The 19,802-nt window shown below is 42.4% G+C and overlaps 1 protein-coding gene across 8 annotated transcripts in view; it reads left to right on the top strand.

Annotated features, from left to right (window-relative positions):
- The window catches only part of NEBL (nebulette), a 513,560-nt gene that overhangs the window by 310,125 nt on the left and 183,633 nt on the right, over positions 1-19,802 (top strand). For 5 of the 8 annotated variants that reach the window (XM_033931315.1, XM_033931316.1, XM_033931318.1 and 2 more), the window contains exon 5: positions 14,968-15,078. The exons of the other annotated variants lie outside the window; for them this stretch is intronic. In XM_033931315.1, coding sequence (XP_033787206.1) covers positions 14,968-15,078 — 111 coding nt within the window. The remainder of the gene's footprint in view (positions 1-14,967; positions 15,079-19,802) is intronic. 8 annotated transcript variants of the gene reach the window in all.

Genomic DNA, 19,802 nt, shown 5'->3' with positions numbered 1-19,802 from the left:
CCTTGAGAGGACCTCAGAGGTCTCAAAAGGGTTAGTTTATTCTTTAAGTATTCTGGCCCATTTTGTCTGAGGACATTGATAATCAAAGAAAGAATTTTACATTTGGCCCTGTGGTCACACTTCTTACAGCCTTCTATCAATTGTGAGGCAGCATTCTGAATTAGTTGCAGCTGATGCAAACTCTTTTTGGTAAACTGGTGTACAGGGCATTTCAGTGGTCTAGTTATGATGTTATCCTGACATGGACCACTGTGGCCAGACTTGTCTTTTCAATATATGGAGAGATATTGCATAGCTGCCGTAGATGAAAGAGCAACTTTTTTTTTGTTGAAAACTTTTTATTCAAACAGCAAAAGAAAATAAGACAACACAAGCAGAGAATACAAATTATAACAATATCCATGTCATAGAATCAGTACAATGGAACGCTAAAGTAACCCCAGCCTGGATTCTTATATCCAGGGCCGACATGAAACTCCCACTGCCCACTGAATCCCAATTCCCCACCCCCACCCCTCCAGTCCCACTACCTTCCCAACCCCCTACAAGAACAAACCCTCCCCTCTCCATGCAGTCTTAAGAGGCTCCACTGGGTAAAATGGGGAACAAAGGTTTCTGCAACTGATTCAAGATTTGACTCCGAATCGTGGGAGAAAGAGTCGCAAGATATGGAGACCAAGTTAAAAGAAAATGCTTACTACGTCGCCTAGAGTGTTGGACCAGTAGAGCCTTGAAAGAGACAATTTTTAAAGGCTGTTTGAATTTGCAGGATCAGAGTGAGTGATGAGTCTAGCAGTATCCCGAGATTCCTGATCTGTGATTTTAGCTCATACTTCCCAAAAGATATTTTGAAATCAGGTATTTTTTCCCTGGTGTTAGGAACCCAAAGAATCTCTGTTTTGGTTGGGTTCAGGCAGAGTTTGTTGTTGTTTTGCCCATTCCTGAATTGCGGTTAGAGACAAGTCAGCCAGTTTACTCAAAGCTGTGGGTAGATCTGCTTCAGTGGGTATGAGTAGTTGCACATCATTGGCATAGATATATAATTTTGTATGTATTGACTGAAAAAGGTCAGCCAGAGGCTTAACATAGATATTAAATATGATTGGTGACAGTATGGACCCCTGCAGAACCCTACAGTTCAGTGACCAAGGAAATGATGTGCTGTTGAACAGAACTGATTGTTGGCTCTCTGACAAATATTATTTGAACCATGTACTCTTAAGTATTGTGCCACAGGTACTTGTTTCTGCCAGTCTTATAAAGCATGGTATTATGATCCATGGTGTCGAAGGCTGCTGAGAAAGCCAGTAACACTAGTACTGAGGCAGATCATCAAGAAGGGAACACAAGAACTGTTCCAAACCCAGGTCTGAAGCCAGATTGACATGAGCCTAGCCAGTTACTTTCAAGTAGCCAGTCATTGAGTTGAATACAGACTGTCCTTTCTATAAGTTCAAGGAAGAACAGGACATTGAGAATGCTTTCTGTGCTCTGACTTAAGGACTGATTCTGATGCCTGAGTTAATTGCATTTTGCTCTTTGGCTTATCCATGATGCAGGCATTTATGCCGAAACACAACTCATGTTTGGTCAATAAGGACAAGTCCTTGTTCATTGAGGCTTTTTTTTTTTTTTCGCTATATTTTGTTTGCTGTACTCTGTCCTTCTCTACCCTGCTCATTCTATAAGTTTTGCCAGGAAAGGAATGTTGAAGATTGGTCAGTAGTTTTCAAGCTTGTACTCATTAAGGGAACTCTTTATTAGTATGGGATCCACATAGCAAGGAGTTAACAATTTTTGTGGCCTCTTCAGTGCGGCCTCTGCTTGCTTGTACTATCTTTGCTAGACAGGAGTCGAGAGGCAGGTTGTAGGGCTCTAGGCCTTTCTTTTCAAGAACATTCCTGGTTGAATGAGTCCCAGATTGCTGTACATGGTGGGGGAGAGGGAGTTTTCTCTTTATTCGCAGGTGGGAGCTTTGATGAGACTGTCTGTAGGTGTCGATGGAGACCATGTCTTTTCCTAGTGGTACTTTTGGGCTTTAGAGCCATGGCCTCATGCTTCCAGACTGCTCCTTAAAGGGGCCAATCTACCCTCTCTCCTGATACTCCTTGTAGACTTCCTCCCTCCGGGCATGTTTTACTAAATCCCTGGTAATCTGCTAGTGGTCATTGGTGCCATTTTGAACCAGTGCTAGCTCTGTACCCACTAGGTCCCAGGGATTTTGCAAGGTACACCCTGAGAGAGGGGCACCTGAAAGTTAGGAATATCCTGAGGGGGGGGGGACTATTTGCGATGGAGGGGGTATATGATGGGAATGTTGAGAGAGGAGTTGGTGTTGGCTTCAGGAGGATGGGGGACCTTTACTTTACCTTGGCTGGCCTCTTTTAGATGTGGCCCAATTCTACTGGACACTATGAATACCACAGATTAGTCACTTCTGTGATAAATTAAAATGCAGTAAAAGCCCAACTTTTACAATGCCTTATTAACTACCCCTCAGCCTATTGTTTTACTGTCGTCGTTCAGTTGTCCCATTGTCTTTTCCTCTAGCCCTCTCTGTTTTTCTCCTAGATCTCTCTTCTGTTCTCAGCTGATTCACTTTTCTTTTGCCTGTTTTACAACCCCCTTGTGTACCTCAGACCTGCGAGGGCACTGTAAAATTTCACACACACACCCTTCCTAGTAAAAAACATTTTTTTCCTTTTCTCCTGTCTCTCACTTCCAGGAATTGTTCTCTTTCAGTTTAGATGACTTTTTCCCAAGGCCAAAAGGAAAACTGTTTTTTGAAGGTACCTTAGGGTGACAAGATGAGCGACTACCACTGTGTCCTTGGCCTTTCTCTCATTCCTCCAGGACTTCTGCCATAGCTGTGCCTACCTCAGGAACTGAGACAGAGGGTGCAGTTGCCAAACATCCAAGAGCCTTATCGTAGAGCTGGAAAAGGACAATTTTTTTCAGCCCAAATCTGTTTAGGCACGTTCTTTGGCAGGGTCTCTAAATGTGGTCTGGGTCATGAAAGGGTCATTGCACACTTATTTTCTAGTGTCAACATAATCTCCACTTTCTTCTCAACATAGAACAATTATATAACTTGCCCTTAAGAAAGTTTCTGCTGTTTTTGCACATCTTGCTGTCCACTTGCAGAAAATTGCTGCTTAATGATCCTTTTTATGGCTGGATTTCATATAGAGCTAAGATGCACATTTGCATGTCGTATTTGTGTAGCTAGCTATCATGTTGCAGTTCGATTTCTAGCATGTATAGGGTTACCAGATGTCTTCGATTTTCAGGGATTGTCTCTGGTTTCAGAACCTTGTTCCCAGCTCTCCCTTGTTTGGTCATCTGTCCCTGATTTTAGTAATGGGAACAGAGGTGCCATAGTTTAATTTTGTCTTGTCCTGCTTGCTTTCCTTCAGGGGATCTTGCATTTCCCTCTGTTGCCATCACCTATTCTTGCCCCCCCCCTCAAATCTCCCTTTGCACTTCTGGCTCCTTTCCTCCAGTTATATCACACTATAGATATTTAGAACGAAAAAGGGATGATCTGAAACCGGAGCACTAATTATTTCATAAAGTGGAGAAAAAAAAAAGACTCAGATATAACTGCACCCTCCCATTCCCTCAGTAGTATAAGGGTAGGGCCAAAAAATACCATCATTTATCAGAAAAAACTCCCATGACAGTACAACCAGTCACAGAAACAAACCCTGTTCTCAAACAGGAATTACCGTATTTTCACGCATATAACGCGCGCATTATACGTGTTTTTACAAACCGTGCATAGCCTTGCGCGGTATATGCATGAGCGCACTATATAAAATTTTTTTTTACATAGTTCCCCCCCCCCCCCGACGCACCCCCACCCCGAAGGACCGCTCACACGCACTCCCACCTGCACCCGCACCCCCACCCTGAAGGACCGCTTGCACCCCCACAGCCTCCCGACCCCCCCCATCATGTAGAAGCTCCTACCGGTGTCCTGCTGCTTCCTCTTCCGGCGGTTCGCCCTTTCTCTAACGTCAAGCCCTCTTGCCCCGCCGACTCCCCGACACGATCGGGGCAAGAGGGAGCTCAAGCCCTCTTGCCCCTGCCAACGGCGGCACCCCCGACACGATCGGGGCAAGAGGGAGCTCAAGCCCTCTTGCCCCCCGACACGATTGGGGCAAAAGGGAGCCCAAGCCCTCTTGCCCCGCCGACTCCCCAACTCTCCGACAATATCGGGCCAGGAGGGAGCCCAAACCCTCCTGGCCACGGCGACCCCCTACCCCCACCCCGCACTACATTACGGGCAGGAGGGATCCCAGGCCCTCCTGCCCTCGACGCAAACCCCCCTCCCACTAACGACCCGCCCCCCCAAAGAACCTCTGACCGCACCCCCCAGCCGACCCGCGACCCCCCTGGCCGACCCCCACGACACCCCCACCCCCCTTCCCCGTACCTTTGTGTAGTTGACCGGACAGACGGGAGCCAAACCCGCCTGTCCGGCAGGCAGCCAACGACTGAATGAGGCCGAATTGGCCCATCCGTCCCAAAGCTCCGCCTACTGGTGGAGCCTAAGGCGCCTGGGCCAATCAGAATAGGCCCGGGAGCCTTAGGTCCCTCCTGGGGGCGGGGCCTTGGGCACATGGTCAGGTTGGGGGGGCAAGAGGTGTTGAGCTCCCTCTTGTCCCGATCGTGTTGGGGGTGCCGCGGTTGGCTAGGGCAAGAGGGCTTGAGCTCCCTCTTGCCCCGATCGTGTCGGGGAGTCGGGGAGTCGGCGGGGCAAGAGGGATTGACGTTAGAGAAAGGGCGAACCGCTGGAAGAGGAAGCAGCGCAGGCGCAGGGCTCACGGAAGGGCCGGGACCGCCAAGAGAAAGCAGCAGGACACCGGTAGGAGCTTCTACATGATGGGGGGGGGGGTCGGGAGGCTGTGGGGGTGCGAGCGGTCCTTCAGGGTGGGGGTGCGGGTGCGGGTGGGAGTGCGTGTGAGCTGTCCTTCGGGGTGGGGGTGCGAGCTGTCCAGCGGGGGGTGAATCGGACGTGGGAGGGGCATCAGGCTTTCAGGGTGGGGAGAGGAGAGTCGGGGCGGGCGAAAGGAGAGTCGGGGTGGCCAGAGGAGAGTTGGGGCGGGCGAAAGGAGAGTCGGCCAGCATGCGCGGTATACGGGTGTGCGCGGTATATAAAAATTTCTGCACATAAATTTGTGTTTTCCGTGCGCTATACCCGTGTGCTTGTTTTACACGGGTGCGCGTTATCTACGTGAAAATACGGTAACCAATAACAAGGAAAAATAGAAAACTTATCTTGTCCATTATTTCAGATGTTCCTCATTCTCATTCAAATGCCACCCTTCTCAAAATACCCTTTCCTCCAGTGTCAACATTAGGAAGTACAGTGCCTCAATGTAGTGGCTCTTCTCAACAACGCTGTGCATTTCTGCCGTACCCAAATATGATAAGACGTATACATCAGAGGGGAGTGGAACTTGGCAGAGACGCACAGTGTGGCTGAGAAGAACCGCTTCACCACAGTATTGTACTTCCTAGCACTGTACTGAAGGAAAGGAGCCGAGAGCTGCAAAGGGAGGTTTTGAGGGTCTGAGGGGGTGGAGCTTGAGGAAGGAAAGAGAATTAGATGCAAGGCCAGAAAAAAAAGGGGGGGGGGAGAGAGAGGGCATATGCTGGACTGGGTCTGGAAGTGGAGTAGTGGAAGTGGCTGGGCTATGCTGGAAGAGAGATGGAAAAACATAAGAACATAAGAACTGCCATCTCCGGATCAGACCTTCGGTCCATCAAGTCCAGCGATCCGCACACGCGGAGGCCCAGCCAGGTGTACACCTGGCGTAATTTTAGTCACTCATATCCCTCTATGCCTCTCGTAAGGAGATGTGCATCTAGTTTGCTTTTAAATCCTAGAACGGTGGATTCCGCAATAACCTCCTCTGGAAGAGCATTCCAGGTGTCCACCACTCGTTGCGTGAAGCAGAACTTCCTGATATTTGTCCTGGACTTGTTCCCCCTTAGCTTCAGATGGCATTAATTGCTGAAAGGGCAGATGAGAGAGAGAGAGAAGAGATAATTGGATTGAAAGAGAGAAGAAAGAGAGAGGTAGAGATGACTGAATTAGAAGAGCAGAAGGGAAAGAGATAAAAATTATTTTTTTATGGTGGAAAATTGCCGTGGAAAAGATCCGCCCTTTGTACCCACCTGACCCTGCCCTGCCTCATCTGACGCTACCCAGGTGTCCCAGATTTGGAGGATTTTTATGTGTAGCCTTTTCCCCCCACACCCCTGGATGAGGCTTTGGCCTAACCTAAAGAGTTCATGAAAAACATGGGTAAACACAAAATGAAATGGGTTCTGCTTGTCAAACGAAGCACAATGCCCCAAGATCCATGTTTAAATACAAGGAAATGCCAAAAGAATCTCCAAGCTGCACCAGGGAATTATTTTTATTAAAAACATCTTTAGTAAGTGAAATACCCAAATCAGGTACAGTATATACAGTGAAGCACAATGAAAAAGACAACAAATAAAAAGAACAAGTGAATGAAAGTACCAGCTCTTTTTCTCTGATCTGGGCAAATCCTTCTTATGGTCCTTCTCTTTACTCCTCTTTGAGGGCCCTGAGTGGACTCGCCCTCTGCTTTTTTTCCTCAGATGCTAAACCCTGAATCCTGGCTTTTACCATAGTTTCCTGTAAGGCACACAAACAGAAAACACTTTCTAAAAATCACTGTACCATCTACTACTGCTTATCATTTCTATAACACTGCTAGACATACGCAACCCACCACATTAAACATCTAAGAGAAAATCCCTGCTCGATAGATCTTACAATCTGATATTTTTTCTGTAATAGCCCCACAATTATGGAACAGCTTGCCCCAGTATCTTAGAGAAGAAAATGATCTGAAACAGTTTAAAATTTATAAGCTTAATTAAGGATTATTATCAAATTTTTCCTTTTTTATCTTTTTATTTCCCCGTTATCTCCCCTACCTGTTGTTTTTACCATTTATGTTTTCTTTTATATATACGATTGTAGTTCCACCCTTTCTTTCCCCGTGTATCTGTTAGTTTGTATGACTTTATTTATTATTTTGTATGATAATGTGTCAAACTTATGTATCCTTTTATAATTAATCTGATGTATCTATTTTTTTATCTGTAAATCGCTTAGCAAATTAAATTAAGCGATTCAATAAGTCAAAAATAAACTTGAAACTTGATCTAATCAAAACAGACAAATGGGGCAAATAAAGGTTAGGGAATTTCTCACAGAGGGAATGATAAATCATTAGGAAGTTCTTCTTCACCCAGAGAGTGGTAGAAAACTGGAACGCTCTTCTGGAGTCTATCATAGGGGAAAACACCCTCCAGGGATTCAAGACAAAGTTAGACAAGTTCCTGCTGAACAAGAATGTGCGTTGGTAGGGCTAGTCTCAGGGCACTGGTCTTTGACCAGAGGGCCACCGAGTGAGCGGACTGCTGGGCACGATGGACCACCGGTCTGACCCAGCAGCGGCAATTCTTATGTTCTAAAACAGATATTGGTAAGAGTTAGGAGTTAAAAGCAGCTTTGAAAAAGTGGGCTTGTAGCCTAGATTTGAACACTTCCAGGGATGGAACTTGACGTACTGACTCAGGCAGTTTGTTCCAGGCATATGGTGCGGCAAGATAGAAGGGATGGAGTCTGGAGTTGTCAGTAGAGGAGAAGGGTCCAGATAAGAGACACTTACCCAATGACCTCAGACCACATCTGTTTAATATCAGAACCATTCGATTTTCAACAAGAAGGACCCCAAATACTTCTGTAAATTATCTCCTCCAAGGAGATACAAGTTGGGTAAAATAACCTCTGTTCCCAAAAAGAAAATAACTTCTCCACCTTTGCAAATAGTATACCCTCTTAATAACATTGGGTTAGATATTCAGTTGTGGCTGTCAGTGATTTTTTAAAATGCTGTATTCAAGAGCCTGGTAATGGCCTACAAAGTCTTCTACAACATGGTACCAACCTAAATGGCCTCCAAACTACCATCTTATACCCCAAACCGGCAACTTTGCTCGCTAGAAGAAAAATACTACGCACACCTTCAGGATGCTCCCTCTGCCTTGAGAACAACTGGAAAAGATCCTACTTGTACTAACTACCACTCCTCTAGAACCAACTACCACCTCGCGTAAGATCACTAGAAGGACTACTGAACTTCAGAAAGGCAATAAAAACTTACCTCTTCCTCTAATTTATAAAATGGCTCTCCACTCTAAATACCACTGTCTACGCAACAAGATCAACCATCACTGATACTGCCATACCATGTCATACCTAACACATATTATGCGCTGTTATGTACTATCTTGCCATACCACGTACTGTCATGCACTGTCATTACCGATACTTCCACACTTTGGCAGACATTCCATGCTATACCACACCTAGCATATATTATCATTCACAGGTATGTATTGTACTGCCATGTCATACACTGTCATATTCCTGCTATGCTCTTGTATGTACCATGTACTGTCTTGCATCCAAATGCACTGCCAAGCTCTGTTATGTATTGCCTTATCACACTTCGTATTGTCAAGCACTATAATGTCAAGCTCTATTAGTTACTGAAATGTCATGCCAAACTCATAACATCAACATCCCATGTTGAATGAAGTCTTCTCCTGTCATATCATATTAAGTATTGCCATGCTTTTTGACTACTATGATGCTCCCCTATGTATTGTCCTATCATGTCATGACCTAAAATGTACTATCATGCTCTACATTAATATACCCTGTAATGCTTTATTATGTATGCAAACTTGTAACCTGTTTTGAGCTCTTCTGGGAGGACAGGTATAAATCCAAATTTAAAAAAAAAATTATTTAATGTTAGTGTAACCTACCCTCCTGAGAGAGACCCTGACCTCTAAATCTGTATAGTCATGGTTACCGAGGTCTGAGTCAGAGTGTTCACTCAGTAGAGCAGGATACAGAAAATAAAACCTTCTCCCACATAGGCAATGCCAAAAACAGGAGAAATAACTGAAGATGTGGAAGAATCAATATGAGTTACAATATCTAAACAAGAGTCACACCAAAATAAAATGCAACATTTAAAATGTACTGCACTGAATCTTTTAAAGAAACCAACAGTAATATAAGTGTTACAATATAAAAATGACAAAGTGAATCCTACTGGCCAGTTTTCTACATACTAATTTACTGTAATTTTACAGCCAGTTAAAATATTAAATTTCACTCAAAACAGTAGCTTATGTATCATTTCTCTTATACTAAGTACTATTAACTTGCAAGTTTTAAGGTTTTCTCTGTCTGTGTCAAAGCTCAGATAAAAACTCTGGTGGCTTAAAAAAAAGAAGTCATTTTTGAAATCTCAAACCTTTTTTTTTCTTCAGTGCATTCTCTTCTAGCTTTCTTGGTATCTTCTTTCTTTCTCTTCTCCCTAAACCTGACTTAATCCAAATTAAAAGGAAAAAAAAAACCAACCTATCTACCCCTAGTGTGAAAATTTTACTGATATACCTTTCTAGATTAGGAAGTCTGGCCTGAAATTTCTGTTTAGTTCAAAAATAAAAATTAACATTCCCTGACTAAATGTTCTCACTAGCTGTTTTTGTAGTGAAGAAGAGAGAGATTTTCTTCAAATCAGAGTTTCTTCAGTGCTGCCTGAAACCCACACAGCAAACACACATTTTCCCTTTGGGATTGAAGCTTTTGTAATCTAACAAAACTCCAGATCAGTTTTCTTTCTACAAGTTGTTTTTTTTTTTAAATTGCTGCCAAACTGACAACACAGAAGAATTCAACACTATTTCTTACAAGAGTGAATTTTCCTTCACCTAGAATTTCAACAAACCCAATGAGTTCCTACCTGTGGCAGAGGTCAAATAAGAAACGTTCCTTTCTCACAATATTCATAACACAATTTATTTTATTAAATCAGACACTCTCTTTTACTAGTTATTGGTCCTCACAGACAGTCACTCTCTCAAGCAAACAGCAGCTCTCCATAAATGCTTCTATTCTTCATCACAGCCTCAGTTACTCTCCTCCAACTGAACTTGCCGCAAGCTTCCTGACTTGTGCATCCAATTAGATTCATACATTAAGATTCCAGGGAAAGCTCATGCCTGCACACTGACAATTTTATCTTGCTAGATAATATTAAAACTTAAGTCTTTTAAAAACCCTGTCAGGTCTCTTCTGCCCTGGGCCAGCTATAAAATATATATTTATTTGTAACCACTGGTCATTCTCATCCTTCCTGTTTTGTCTGCTTGTAATCTTGGGGTCATCTTTGACTCCTCTCTCTCCTTCACCTCCCAGGTACAACATATTACTAAAACCTGCCGCTTCTTCCTCTATAATATTACTGCAACGCGCTACTCCTCAGGCCTTCCGCTTACCATCTCGCTCCCCTCCAATCCATCTAGAATTTGGCTGCACGATTTATATTCCGGGAGAGCCACTATATTCATGTTACCACTCTCCTAAAGACACTTCATTAGCGTCCCATCTGTTTCAGACTACAATTCAAACTCCTCTCCCTCCTATCTGTGCCCCGTTCTCTTCAACTGCAAACTCCAGACTCGGTCCCTTCTGTCTTGCTGCGCCGTATGCTTGGAACAAGCTTCCCGAATCCCTACAGCGGGCTCCGTCTCTGACAGTGTTCAAGGCCCAGTTAAAAGCCCACCTATTTGAGAGTGCTTTCAACTCCTAACTCCTTTCACCTTGGGTTCTGCATCCCCATCCCTATATGTCATGTCTGTCTGTCCAAGTTAGATTGTAAGCTCTTCCGTGCAGGGACTGTCTATAAATGTCAGAATGTACAGCACTGCATATGCCTTTCAGCACTATATAAGTGATAAATAGTAGTAGTAGTCTAATTTCACTGGACCTGGCTGCTGAAGCTTATGTGGGTCTTGGCTGATATTTAACTGAGGCCTGCATAAGACATTTATGTGGGCCCTGGCTGAATGGGAACCATATAAATTTGCCATGCTTTTCTAGCAATTTGAGTCCCCTATGTCCCCCTGAACAAGCATCTGTCCTCCTGTTCTCTCTCCCCCAGCCCATGACAAAAGGAATCCTCTCCCACCCACCTCCTGGAATGGCACCCCATAATCCCCTCAGTCTCAGAAGGCCCTCCTAGTGATCCAGTGGAGGCAGAGAACCCTTTCACGCCTTCCCTTTGCAACAGTTTCCCGAAAACGGCTGCTATGACTTTTCACTGCAATACTGCAATAGTATAGGGTTTGACCAGGAGGGCGATGTGTGAGTGTGTGTGCGTGTGTGTGCGTGTGTGGTGGGGGGGTACCTGGGGAATGGGTTGGGTGGTTGAGGGGTGCTACTACATACCAGGGAGTAGGGGGTTTTGAGTGGTTTGGGGGGGGCGCAGGTACCTGGAAGAGGGGTCAAATGTGTGGGTGGGGAAGTGCAGCTAAACACCAGGGATTATTTGTTGCAGTGAGGGAGAGGGAAGGGGTTGCTGTTAGATACCAGGGAATGGGTTTTTTTTTTTGTTTTTTTTTTTGTGTGAGCAGGTTGGAGGTACTTGGAGAAGGGGTTATTTGAGTGAGTGGGTGGACCACTGGTCTGATCCAGCAGCAACAATTCTTATGTTCTTATGTTTTATAAAATGTTTGATTATGGTTGCAAAATGTCCAAGTTCTATGACTGTCCTACTCCTGCCCAAAACATGCCTCTAACATACCCCTCTTGAGATTTAGACATACTGGGGCCGAACAGCCCAGAAAAACATCACAAAAGTAGGTTTCAGAAATGGTGATTTAGACTTTTTGGCAATCTAACCATCCAAATTCCACATTATGCCATTTTAAAATTGAGCCCCATATTCTCAGATAAATACATGAGGGGAGGGGGACGAGGGGAGAGGGGAGAAAGGCCTACTGGAGACTTTTTTGTTTTGTTTCAGGCACTGACAAGAAAGATGACATTTATCAGTGCGATTTTATGCAGCAGTAATTTGCATGCTCATTCATTAAAGCATACCTCAGTATTTTTTGAGATATGTTATGGTAGAGTTGTAGCTTTACCGTGATGCTTGCTGCATTTTACCTACAATTTTAGCTCTCACATTCCTTTTCATACAGCCACCAATTCTCATTGATAGCAGCTGCTTCTTTGCTGTTCAGATCCAGGCTCCCATATGCTTCTGGTGGTAGGTGTTCTCAGAGCTCAGCAAAAGGAAGGACATATCTGTTGGAGGAGTCTGGGGGAAAGGAGGAGGTGAGCCAGAATACAACAGGAGTAGGGCATGGGCTGTCATAGATTTGTGGGACACAAGAAATACACTCCGATACTGCCAAAACCCTAAATTAGCAACAACACAAAAAGGCAGACCTAGTCACATCAAGGTTCATTCGGAGGACGCTCAGGGACACAGGCACCTGGGTGCTCTATGATGGTGTGCGGGTGGGAGCTTACCGCCTCTACCTAGAAGTGAAGTGTTGGAGCTGGACTCCTATCGCTGATGGTTCACACTGAGAGCACCCTTTACATTGATCTCATTCACACGATACTGAACGTGGTTTGTGTGTATAGCCTGTGTCCCTGAGCATCCTCCGAATGAACCTTGATGTGACTAGGTCTGCCTTTTTGTGTTGTTGATAGATTTGTGGGAGGCAGTAGAAGTAGGAGTCAGTGGGAGTGTGTGGCGCAATGATTAGAGCTACAGCCTCAGCACCCTGAGGTTGTAGGTTCAAATCCTTGTGACCCTGGGCAAGTCACTTAATCCCCCATTGCCCCAGGTACATTAGATAGAGGTTGAACCCACTGGGACAGATAGGGAAAAATACTTGAGTACCTGAATGTAAACCACTTAGGTTATAAGTGATATATAAATACTAAAATAAATAGAAGTAACAGATAATAATGGAAGAAAGACTGAGGAGCAATTTTCTTGGCTGTACAAGCATGGAAAACTGAGGATTTTGTTTCCTAGTGCTATAAAGCCACAACAGCAATCAAGGTGTGAATGCCATTTTAAAGCTGCTTCTTTCATGTATTTTTGTGAGAATATGGGGCTCAGTTTTAAAACACAGAGATGTCCAAAAATGGCATAACATGGAATTTGGATGTTTAGATTGCCAAAAAGTCTAAATCAGCATTTTTGGAACCTACTTTTGTGATATTTTTCTAGGCTGTTCGTTCCCAGTATGTCTAAATCTCAAGGGGGGTATGTTAGAGGTGTGTTTTGGGCAGGAGTAGGACAGTCATAGGACTTGGACATTTTGCAGCCATAATCAACCTTTTTACAAACGCCCAGAGCAGCATTTAAACATTTGGGGCTAGACCTGTTTTGGAAATGAATAAGGGCCAAAAAGGTGCCCAAACTAACCAGATGACCACTGGAGACATGAAGGCATGACCCCTCCCCCCACTCTCCCCCAGGAGTCGTAGACTCCCTCCAAATTCCCAAAGATGTGAATGAAACAGTACATATCTGCCTCTGTGACAGCAGCTGAAGATGTTGTAGCCAGTTCTATTAGAGCAGCAAGCAGGTGTCTGAAGTAGCCTGGTGGTCAGTGCAGTGGACTGCAGAGATGGAGACCCAGGCCCATATCCCACCCAACCACTGCACTTCTGGAAAGTGTGAGCCCACCAACTGTACTGACATATAGGTGATGCCTGCAGGCATAAGGGCTTCAGGCTTCTTTCTTTTTTTCTTCCTCGTCTTCTCTTCTCCCTCTTTCCCACCCTCCTGGTTTGTTCCTTTCCCAGGTCCTTTTTATTTTAATATGATGTATCCTTTTACTGTTTTTCCTTTTGTGTCCAGCGGTGTCTGTTAATGGTTTTAATAATTCATGTAAGTCTCCCCTAATTTTATATATTTGTAAAAATTTTTATGTAAACCGCTTAGAATTTAAATAGGCAGTGTATCAAAATATAATAAACTTGAAACTTAGGGCTCCTTTTACTAAGGTGCGCTAGCGTTTTTAGAGTGCGCACAAGATTAACGCGCACTAGCTGAAAAATTACCGCCTGCTTAAAAGGAGGCGGTAGCGGTTAGTGTGTGTGGCATTTTAGCATGCGCTATTCCGCACGTTAATGCCCTAATGCACCTTTGTAAAAGGAGCCCTTAGACAGTTGGGTACATTTGGTTTGGGGTGAGTTATGGAAGGCTCCTCATACAATGTAAGGGGGTTATGGTGAGAGGTGTACCTGGGACCCTTTATGTGAAGTTCATTGCAGTGCCCCATTACTCTCCTGGGATGTCTGTGTGCCCAGTGTACTAAAAATACTGGCCCCCTTCTACATCCAAATGACTTGTTTTGTATGTTTAGCAAATATAAAATGGAAAAAGAAGACCTCTGTTCCACAAAAACACTGATGAACCCAACACAACAAAAGTGGAACAATAGTCCCTGGAGCAATTTGCATATTGTGAAATTATTTTGGCATATATATTTTTTGAGTTGAGGATTTTTTTTTTTTTTTTACTTTTGATGCTTTCATATGATATTCTAATCACAATAAACTTTTGCGTTAGGCATTTCCTGTCCCATCCAGGGACTATTGTTCTACTTTTGTTGTGCTGTTTTGTATGTTTTTCATTTGCACGTTTTTGTTTTTTGAAAATGGCCCAAAAAGATAGATGCACTAAGGGTGAACACATCTAGAAATGTCCATTTTTGAAAAAGATAGACATTTTGCAGTTTCAAAAATGGACATTTTTCCTACTTGAGTTTTAGACGTGTCACAAAATGTCCAGAGTCAGACTTAGACATCATATCAAAAATGGACCTCCACATGGACTACCTTTAAGATATGTTCATTTATTGTTAACCCAGATTATTAGTAACTAGATCTCTTAAAAGTAGCCCATGTTAATATTTATGCTGTTCAGTTACTGATAAGTGTTTCATTAGAATAGTAAAATACTTGGATGAAAACCTAATTTACATTTGATATAGAATATAATTAGATGCTTCCTTTTTCAGGCACTCTACAAACAGAAGTATGATGCTGAGAAAGGGAAATCAAGTTATACTCATATGCCAGAACTGCCAGATGTTAAGCATGCTATGGAAGTCACTAAACATCAGAGTAATGTAAGAATACTTTTGTAAAATCTACATTAATCCATTATGTTCCAGACCTCTTATAAGGTCCATTAGGCTTCATTGGAGTCAATAAATACCCCCCCCCAAATTCCACATTCAAGAGCTATCATGTTGGCAGTTTTCAGCTGTCAATATAAATTTACACAGAAATAAAGGTCAATAAAACTAATGGTGGTAAATGTTTTTATTGAACAAATTAACATACCTGTTCTGCCCACTTTACATGGGACAGCTTGTATTGTCTGTGTTGTCTGTGTGAATCAGATTATGTGGCTGTATATTGATTAAGCTGTGTATAACGGACAAGGTTCCTGCATTTCTGTGGTCATCTGTGATCAGCTTTTATGAACACCTGTGTTTTGCTCTCAGTGCCTTCTGGAGCTTTTTTTGTTACTGCTTGCCTCCGGGCATGCTGGGAGAAGCAGATTTCCCCTCTCCCTCTGATGGCTCTCCTGGGGTAAACAGAGAAGATATTGCAACCTTTTAGAGAGCTATACCTAGGTCATAGATTCAGAATATAGAGAGCTTGAACTCTCCATGCTGAGGCAGTAAACTGCCGATTTTTTTTCCTTTCAGAGTTAGTAATCCATAGTGATTTTTATCTGCTGCGGTAGCTGTAAGTGCGGTGTTTGAGTATTTCATATCTCTGGGAGAGGTGCTAATCGATTAGTCTCAAACTCAAATCCTTTGCAGGGCCACATGTTGGATTTGTAGGCACTTAGAGGGCCGCAGAAAAAAATAGTTAATGTCTTATTAAAGAAATGACAACTTTACATGAGGTAAACCTCGTTATAGCTTATAAATCTTTCCTTAATTGCTTCTGATCATTTCAGCTATACACAGCTGAAAACAGAGCAACATGCAGAAAGTGAAGTTTAGATAGTTTTCCACTTTCTGCATGTTGCCCTGCTTTCAGAAGCAATTAAGGAAAGATTTATAAACTATAAAGAGTTTTACCTCATGCAGAATTGTAATTTAGATTCAAAAGTATCAACTACAAGAGACAAGATTTTGGTGTAGTCCTCTAGGCTTTTTTTTGTAGAGAGGAGAATCAATATCCAACTTGTGCCTTAAGTGTCCGGCGGTCACATTTGCAACCGCCTTCAGCTCTCACCTCCTCCAGCACCGGACACAACTGCCATCTTACATTAAGCAGTCACCGCCAGGAGAGGTGCCAAATTTCACGAGAGTTCACGAGATTACGTACATGCAAAAGCCTCCAATGGTTACCTTACGTTCTGGAACATTGCCCTCCTCACTGCTGTAACCTCACGCAAGCACTTTCTTGCGTCTATACGTGATTGTCCTCTCCACTCCACCTTATAATCGCGTACAGATGCAGGAAAGCGCTTGTGTGAGGTTACAGCAGTGAGGTGGGCAACATTCCAGAACAATGCTAACATACCACATGTGGCCCCCTGGGCCGCAAGTTTGAGACCACTGTACTAATCACACAGACATGTGCAGAATCCTTAACATGGCTCGACTTAACTGTAAGTGATTGATTTGTTTATATTATCATCTGTATTAAATGAAGAATTGAATTAAGGATTGGAGTCTCCTCTTTGGTAACAAGCAGCCCTGGTTTAACTCTCTGAACATAAATACAGGAACACTGGGAAGAGGTCAGAATAACACCTGTGGTCAGTTTTTGAGAGTTATGGTTCCTTCATCATGTCAGTTCTGTGAATTTGTACATTTGTCCTATCTGGAACAAATTACTGTGGTTGCCACATTAATCCACTTTAATACTATATTTTTCTATTCCATTTGTAAATCTATATACTGTATCTGCTAAGTAAACCTATGTAGTAGTTTGTTAAATTGCTAAAGACTCAAGATGTTTTGTGATGGTACTGACTCAGTCTTATAGTGGTGCTATGAGATTTCAGGGGGCATGACGGGTGTCGTCTTGTTATTATGATACTAGATGTTTACAACATTTTGTAGAAATGTGTAAGCGTATTTGCATGGTCTTCAGGAGTTGCTTACATGACCTGGCTAGGCCAGGGCACTGGTATACAGAATTTCTGATATGTTATGCACTTTGCTATAAGAAATCTATGTTTATCTATAGTTATCTGTATTCCCCAAAGATCTAAATCCAAATCCCTATGCAAATAGAATTTCTGACAAGCAATAACCAGGCTCTGTATTAGCAAAATAGAATATTTATTTATATTGCAAGTGGCAAATAATAATGATCAGGTGGTACAAAATTAGGTATGAGGCTTTAGTGTTTAGACAAGCTAGGATTCATAAGGAATACAATTACCCACTACTGTATTGATTATTTGGGAACCAAACACATGTTTCCCTATAGGCTATGAACTGGCCACCTGAACGAATTCCCTGATTACACAGATAAACTGATACAACCTGTACGTGCAGGGGAGGTCTCTCTCAGGCATTGTATGACTTCTGGAGCAATGCCTGGCACTTCAGTGCAGAGAGGGTAACATGGTCAGATCTTCGGGTACGGCATTATAATCTAATGGCTGTATTCTAACCCTACGACAGGAAACTGGATTTAAAATTATTTAAACTAATCTTAAAAAATTTCTTTTCAAAGATGCTTTTGAGATCCAGGAATAATAAAAATAAAAAAGAGAAGAGGCTTATTTCAGATATCCCGGCTTCCCTGATGTTTTCTCCTGTACCTTCTCCTTTTATTTTTAATATTGTATCCTTATCCTTACTCCTTTTGTTTCAATTTTTTGTCTTAATAGTTGCTATAAGTTTGTATGTTCGTTCCCCTGACTTTTAATTATTTTTTTTATAGCACTCTAATGATATAAACCGCTTTGGTATATAAAGCAGTATGTCAAGACATCATAAACTTGAAACTTGAAGGGATTGGAGTTTTCTCAGGATTGTATGAGAAGCTTCTGTCCTTTCCCTTGTCTGTTTTTTTTCTCTCAAATATCTGATTAATATTAATACCTTCTCTGAACTACTTATGCAAACTTTAATTGGTAATTTGCAAGGATGATAGGAATCTTTTCAATAACGTATTTCCACTCTCTTTCTGGTGTTCCTCTGACTTCATGTGGTCATTAGTCTGCAAAAGACATAATTAGCAAAGTCTATGCGCAGCTTTGCAACCTGGGTGGTTGTGATTATGGTTGGTACTGAGAGTGCCAAATGTTTCTCTCTCCTCTATCTTTTTTTTTTTTGTTGTTGTTGTTACTGTATTTTTGTGACCCGTTATTATATTCATTCATTCTTTTATTATTTTCCATCAGTTCTCAGAAAAACATGAGCTAACCTGGAGATAGGTAGTTTTTGTGAAGGTCAAAACTAATCATAGTCCTGTTGCCATGAGAAGATTTTAGCCATTTGATTATACAGATGGCATTCAATTCACAGTAAACAAATACTGATAAAACCTTAGCATAATTGTCTCCTCCTCCCCTCCTAGCAATTGCTTGCATAGCTTGTCTGTTTAAATTACTGGACTGTTAACTATAGCTGAAGCCAGGAAGATGTGTTTCTTTTGAGTTTGTCCACAACAGTCTGTAATTTACATCTTCCCACTATGTCTTGCAGAAAGTTTAAACTGTAACTCTGGGCTCATATAAGGTAAACCCCCCAAATAACTTTTAAAAATGCATGTTTGGGTATACACATCTTAAAAACAGAAAATAAATCATGACCTAAAAATATGTACTTTTAACACAGAGGAAGAGTAACCATAATTGATGCCCTCCACTTTACCCTCAGACATGTCTAATACAGATATACCTTTTATTCATCCTAAAGAGATGCAAATATATCCACTTCTGTCATAGATTAGCATAAGTCTAGGCTGGAGCCCCACTGCAGTATGTTGCTTTTACTAATTTATATGAGGGTAATTTTGACACATACTGTACTTCTTGGGGAAAATTAAGAACTCAAGCTGAGAAGTATCTTTTTTTTAAATTTGCCAAGAAATACCCCTAAGAGTTTTTAGTACTCTGTCTCTGTTTATAAAGACTTCTTAAACTTCCCTTTCAAAATCCGCTCTTAAAAACCACTGCTGCGTTTTATGCAGTAAATGGCTCCTCTTCGGTGCTGGGCAAAATGGTAGAAACGATTATAAAAAATAAAATTGTGGAACACGTAGACAAGCATGATTTAATGAGACAGAGTCAGTATGGGTTCAGCCGAGGGAGATCCTGCCTCACAAATTTGCTTGACTTCTTTGTAGGTGTGAATAAACGTGGATAAAGGTGAGCCAGTTGATATAGTATATCTAGATTTGCAGAAAGCTTTTGATAAAGTTCCTCACGAAAGGCTCCTGAGAAAATTAAAGTGTCATGTGATAAGTGGCAAAGTTCAGTTGTGGATTAGGAATTGGTTATCGGATAGAAAACAGAGGGTAGGGTTAAATGGTCATTTTTCTCAATGGAGGAGAGTAAACAGTGGAGTGTCAAAGGGGTCTGTACTGGGACCTGTGATATTTAACTTATTTTTAAATGATCTGGAAATTGGAACGACGAGTGAGGTGATTAAATTTGCAAATGACACTAAACTATTCAAAGTTGTTAAAACGCTTGCGGATTGTGAAAAATTGCATGCATGCGGACCTTAAGAAACTTGAAGACCGAGTGTCCAAATGGCAGATTAAATTTAATGTGGACAAATGCAAAGTGATGTACGTTGGGAAGAATAACCTGAATCACAGTTACCGGCTGCTAGGGTCCACCTTGGGGATTAGCGCCCAAGAA

This window comes from Geotrypetes seraphini, chromosome 2, assembly GCF_902459505.1.
Source record: "Geotrypetes seraphini chromosome 2, aGeoSer1.1, whole genome shotgun sequence".
In the NCBI taxonomy this organism is placed as follows: Eukaryota; Metazoa; Chordata; class Amphibia; order Gymnophiona; family Dermophiidae; genus Geotrypetes; species Geotrypetes seraphini.
Note: the sequence above shows the minus strand (reverse complement) of the source record. Positions and strands in the feature narration are given on the sequence as shown.